Raw genomic sequence first — 6,152 nt, forward strand, 5'->3', positions numbered from 1 at the left:
TAGTGTGCTGTTTCATTTTAAATGGCGACCGTCGCCACCCAATTTAATGTGCACTCACCTGCAAAGGATTGCAATACTGATTGGCCGCATCATCTACACACTTTGGTTAACCCGCTAGATTTAATAGGCTCTCTCTCTCTCTCTCTCTCTCTCTCTCTCTCTCTCTCTCACACACACACACATATGGGTTAACCAAAGTGTGTAGATGATGTGGAAATACTTGTGAGTACATTTTATCTCTTTTATACTAAATAAGTCGGTTCGTGAGCCGACTCGAACTCGTAGACTTAAACTCGAGCTCAATAGAATTAATCAAGCTCAAGCTCAAGTCGATGTCGTCTCAAGCTTGACTCGATTCGTTTACACCTTAGTGTAGGATATAACCAATTTACACCCTAGTGCAGGATATAACCAATTTACAAGCTTGACTCGATTCGTTTACACTATAAAAGATCTCTCTTATAGTGTAGTAAATTTCTTCCCCTGTCCACTATATAATTTGGTGCAGTAGTATATATAGCATGAATATATATATATATCATCTAATTTAAATCTCGATACATGACACAAATCTCAAAACAATTTTTTGATCAACAAATGTTCAAATTTTGATTAGAAGTTTTATAATGCTTCGATGATTTTTCTTGTGAATTATTTAAATTCTCTGCACTTTACTCTATTATGTTTATTGCACTGACCCTTTTGCACCAGCAGCAGAAATATCAAGGAAATTTATTTTATGTTTACTGCATTTTACTGTTATTTTACAGGAATCTACCTGCTACTATTTTATGTTTACTGCATTTTACTGTTATTTTACAACACTTTTTACTCTACTTTTACTGCTTTTACTATTCTTTTACTATTATAAGAGAAGATTTTTTATTCCAAGTTACTCATAACAGTATTCCTTTTATATTTTTGATCCTTGGTTGAATGATTTTTCTTTATTTAAATCTTTTGTTAATTCTATTTTTAACCAATTTCATTAGCTCAAGTTCATTAAAATTAAGGATGTTTTAATTAATTGTGGTAGGTGTTTTCCTCAAGGTGGGAGAATTCCTTTGAATTGTTTTGGATTTATTCAAAATGCCTCTATCATTGACATTAAAGCTAACTATCATTGGAAATGTTTGGATCATTTTTCTAATAAAATTACTTGTCATTCTATTTATGAAAATTAACCTATTAAAGATTGGATTAGGGTTATTTAGTTCAAAAGTTATTCTATCATGTTATCTTTTTATACCAAGAGAATTATTCATAGGGGTCTTAAGCCAAATGATGAGCTAGCTTAATGATAGAGGCTTTCATCTTAAGTTAGATTGTATTTCTGCCTTATTTATGATGAATCTCAAAATCATTCATTCTTTGAATATTTCTTTTTCTCATAATATTTTAAGGAATTGCATTTGTAATGGTGATTTCTTTTTAGCTCGAAGTAATATTTTTCAAGTTATTTATCATGCTGATGATACCAATTGCAAAGTTACCCTGAATTTTTTTCTTCTTGTTGCTGATGCTATTGCTTTACAAATTTGAATTGAAAGGATTAGCAATTTTTTTAAGGAAGTCTCATAAACCACTTGAGTTTATTATTACTAATATTCATTTGGTGGTTAGGTATAATAGTAGGTGGAAGTTTAAATATGGCATTAATTTTTATTAGAGATTTTATAAGCTCTGATTTTTGGGTTTTCTTTTAATTTGATATTTCTCTGATTTTTCCAATGCTCTTTGATCTTGTCTTTTTAGGCTGAAGTTTTATGTTGAGCTATGATATACCTAGTCCTTAGAGATTTAGCCATTTTTTGAGAATTCATCTTAGTGTCCTCATTTTATTGAGAAAAATTTGCGTACATAAGATGTTTGCAGAGTTGAGTACATCAGAGATTATTCAGGGAGTATTGAGGGGTTATATCCGCATTATACCCCCTATAACATCTCTATAAACTACCTATAACCCCCCCAATACCCTTTGAATAACCTCCGATGTACGCAGCTCTGCAAATGTATTACATACGCAAATTCTTCTCCATTTTATTTTGTTTTACTTCGTTAAACTTGAATGACATTATTAATTCAACTGTTTGATGAAAGCTTGTGCGCTTATTTAAGCGGTTGATATTTATATTTTCTCTCAAAAGAGACTGGATGGAATTTCTTTCTATTTGTAATGGGTATAACTCGGCTCCTTGACCTTAATAGTCTTTAAGATTTGGCGGCTCTTTCGATCCAATCTTTACTTTGAAATTTAACCCTCTTTAGATGTTAATATTTTGTTATTTTTCTCAAGAAGCTTGGCAGAGCTCTAAAAGCTTGGATGGATGTACTCAACATTTTTTTTGGGTTGTATTTAACTTATTTTTATTTTTTTGCTGCTTCTCCAATTTCTACTTTCAGTTTTTTGTATTTTGAGAATTCAATTTATGATGAATTTTCAATGGAATATTTTGTTTTTTTGAAGGGTCAGTAGGGTATATAGCACTCAGGTACCCTTCATTTTGGCCTGTGCAGGACTAAAAGAAATTGCTATTTATAAAAATCAGGCACTTGGGGATTCCTTTTTAAACTACAAGATCAATGCATTTTTGAGTGCCACAACCAAATCATTGAGAATTAGTTAAAAAAAATAAGATGAGTGGAGGTTTTCTAGTGAATTTAGATTTGTAAGTGAGAATCTCATGATGTCTTGAATTTTGGTATAAATGAGCAAGTAGCAACATTCCTTTCCTCGTCCAACTTTCAATTTGGATAAAACATGATCACGTCAACCATCTCCTTTTAACATTTGACGCCGGCATCCAAATAAACATCATCAATCAACACAAACATGAAACTTAGGGTCTGTTTGGGGCAGTTTGTGCGTTTCAGGATAAGCTGTTTATCCTGAAACGCGGCCCGCAGGCCGACCGCAGAAGTCGACCCGCGGCCCGCATTTAGTGTAAAAACTTAAACGCAGTTTCGGATAAGCAAACGAAACGTGCGAACCAAATGGTACGACGACGTTTTCAAAACACCGCCCGCACTTATAAGATGCCCCAAACAAACCCATTAATGTTCTTTTGTGCATGAACGATTAGGGGAGAGCTTTCCATTCGGTTTGAATTAACAATTGCTTAAATCAGTTAAAACCAATTACAACTGAAATTTGAAATCACCTAAAAAGAACCAACAAAAAATTTTGGTAAAATTCAAACAGAACAAAAATTTAATTTGGTTTAGACACTTCAGTCATGAACAAATTGTATTTTAGTTGCATATAAGTTGGAGTTCAATTATGAACAAACATAAAAATTATATATCTTATATGTACAATATCAATTTAATTTAATGAATCTTTCATTTAGTTTCTTTTCTTTTTTTCGTTAAGCAATTAAAACCAAACTACGATCAATAGCTAAAAATCAAATATCACAAAGCAATTTTTAAGAATCAATAAAACTTTGTTCAATTTGGTTTGATTTATTGGTCTTTACCAAATCATGCACAACCCTAGAACAAGCAAAACTCAAATCATGCACATTTTCAAGTCACAAACTGACACAAACCGAACCTGATCTTATACGTACCTGAATTTTTTCAAGTCAGACTAAAGCCCTACTAACATACAAATCCAAACATGACAGAAATATCTATAACTCTTCATAAACCAGAAAAGTTTAATTAACCATAAAAGAGAGAACCATGACAAAATTCAAGTGACCCAATGAAGTTATAAACTCGAATAACAAGTAGTGAAAATACAAAACTCCATACCCTCCAAGCAGTAGAATTTATGGATCGTTGACATAAGCAAATGAACTACACTATAGCATTTGCAGCACTAGCAATCCTTGGCCACAAGTCAGCACATTCCTTTCCAATTGGTCCAGTAATTGCAGAACCTGCAAAACCAAAAAAGTCGCAAGCAAAATTTCACAATTCCAATTAAAAGTTACACGTCTGAAAAAAAAAAAAAAAAACCCTAGCAACTCTAATAGGCAAATAGACCTTTCATTTCTCCCTTCGGATTCACTATCACACCAGCGTTATCTGCACACGAACACACAAATTTAATTAACAATACCACATGGATTAAACAAGTAGAAGACGGGAATATAAAGCTCAAAATGAGCTGATGGAAGTAAACTGCAAAAAATGCAAATAGATGATTAAGTCTGCAACGTGAAAATCATAAAAATTTGTTCGAAATTGGGCAAACATTTTGCGCTCTTTAACTTTGAATGATGCAAAGGTCAGAAAGAATATAAAGATGAGCTAACTATCTCATAGAAAAATGAAAATTAGCGGATTACACAATATGAACAGGGAGTTCAAAAAAAAATTCACTGCGCAAGAGCATACATAATTGCAGAAATTGAAATATAAATCACACTTCGCTGGTCAAAATCTTAAGCAATATTTAGAAAAGGCAAACTATTATTATTAAATCACTAAATTACAATTAACAAAAGAAAATATGAGGATCAGCTAACTTCAATCAAAAAGTAGTATAAGGTAAAAACCGTTTGATAAAAATAAAATTTCAAATTTAAACATAGATTGTTTATTTCATTACCAGTTCCAGTCCCAAAAGGTAAAACAAGCAATGAAACACTTTAAGGAGCTAGAGTATAAGATAGCTTCAACGAGATACATCCAAACCCTCAACCTACCAAGCTCTTTATGAGTCGATTTCTTTAGAATACAAAAAAATATACATAAAGACTGGATAATTTTGGACTTAAACTTAAGATTCTCCCACTCAGAAAAAAGTAGTAGTAAACCACATAGATTATCTAAAAAACTAACCAAAAAAAGTAATAATAATAACGGCTAATCCAACATCTTACAGAACTGCTCCTCTCATCAAAATTATGGATGAACCATTCTGTCTTTTCCACTCAAAATATCAAGTTCTCCAGTACACAAAATTTGTTCATCAGTAGTACTTAAACTTCTATAAATACTCCAGAGTACAAAGATATCCTTTTCCTGTTTAATAAAACTTCTCATAAAATTATATCAATTGCGTAGTGCCTATGCAACAGAGTTGATTTGCAAGGTATGAAACTTAAGGGCCAATTCCCAAGAACTGGATTCTAAAAGTTAATAAAATGTTGCAACAGATGAATTCTTCATAGTTAAATATATAAATGAAATTTCTATTACTTCCACTGAGCATTGATTCACTTCCAAATCCGCTTCTTTTTTTCATTTTTCTTTTTGCATGAAAAAGCACATTATTAAGCGAATGGCAGCACCAAATTTCAGAATCAGAATCAACTGACACCCCCAAACTTCTCTTTTTGGAAATAATTAAATCATCTAAGCCAAATATTCCTTATATATACTTGGATTAATTTTTATCTTAAATCCTAGTTAACACCTTCCACAAAAATTGAAATAGCAAAGCCATTTATTTAAACGTGACCTAAAATGATTGTCCCTTTAGAACCGACAACAACAAAAGAAAATCATAAGAAATCCATAAGGCAAAATCATGTACTGGAACATTTCAACAAAAAATGTTAATCTCATGGCATGTCCCAAAAGGTAATAGCAAAAAATGTTGCTCCCTAAGACGACGAAATAGGAGACCACTCTGAGAAGGAAATTAAGAACCATCAACCTCTAGATCTCTGTGTACCGTTTACTCTTAGAATATACAAACATAGCAGGTTTGCACCGGCAAGTTGGGGAAATTTTCGACAGGGAAAATTCTCTTCAGGTCACCATAAATATATGAAAACACTAAATGACAATAAATTTTCCTTTAGCTAAAAAAGGAAAGTTGTCAAAAAAAACAACTATTGTACCTTCATCAAGTAATTTTTTAAAAAAAGTTTAGCAGAAACATTTAAACAAAACATATTTTGAATTCAGAACCAAAAAACTAATTGTAAGCTGGTTAACCACTTTAAAATAAAATAATCTTAAACTGTAACAAAATCCATCATTTGCCTCATTCCCTTCATCGGACCAAAGTAATTTATTATCCAACAAGTTATAGGTCATTTTTTTAAAATAGATGGCAAAATTCATACAAGTCTAGGTTAATTTCCTCAAGGCTAGCTAAATTCTGTCAGAGTATTAGAGTCTGCAAAACTAATTTCAGAGGTACAATTTCTAATCAATGCATACAATAAGATATAATACATATATATATA

General features: G+C 31.8%; 1 protein-coding gene across 1 annotated transcript in view; it reads right to left on the minus strand.

Annotated features, from left to right (window-relative positions):
* Positions 1-3,541: 3,541 nt before the first annotated feature.
* LOC110033911 (60S ribosomal protein L23) overlaps positions 3,542-6,152 on the minus strand; it is a 5,289-nt gene continuing 2,678 nt past the window's right edge. Inside the window, exons 3-4 of the mRNA XM_020738074.1 lie at positions 3,994-4,035; positions 3,542-3,887 (exon numbers count right to left, since the gene is read on the minus strand). Coding sequence (XP_020593733.1) covers positions 3,805-3,887; positions 3,994-4,035 — 125 coding nt within the window. The 3' untranslated portion in view covers positions 3,542-3,804. The remainder of the gene's footprint in view (positions 3,888-3,993; positions 4,036-6,152) is intronic.

This window comes from Phalaenopsis equestris, unplaced genomic scaffold (genome assembly GCF_001263595.1).
Source record: "Phalaenopsis equestris unplaced genomic scaffold, ASM126359v1 Scaffold001307, whole genome shotgun sequence".
NCBI classification, from domain to species: Eukaryota; Viridiplantae; Streptophyta; class Magnoliopsida; order Asparagales; family Orchidaceae; genus Phalaenopsis; species Phalaenopsis equestris.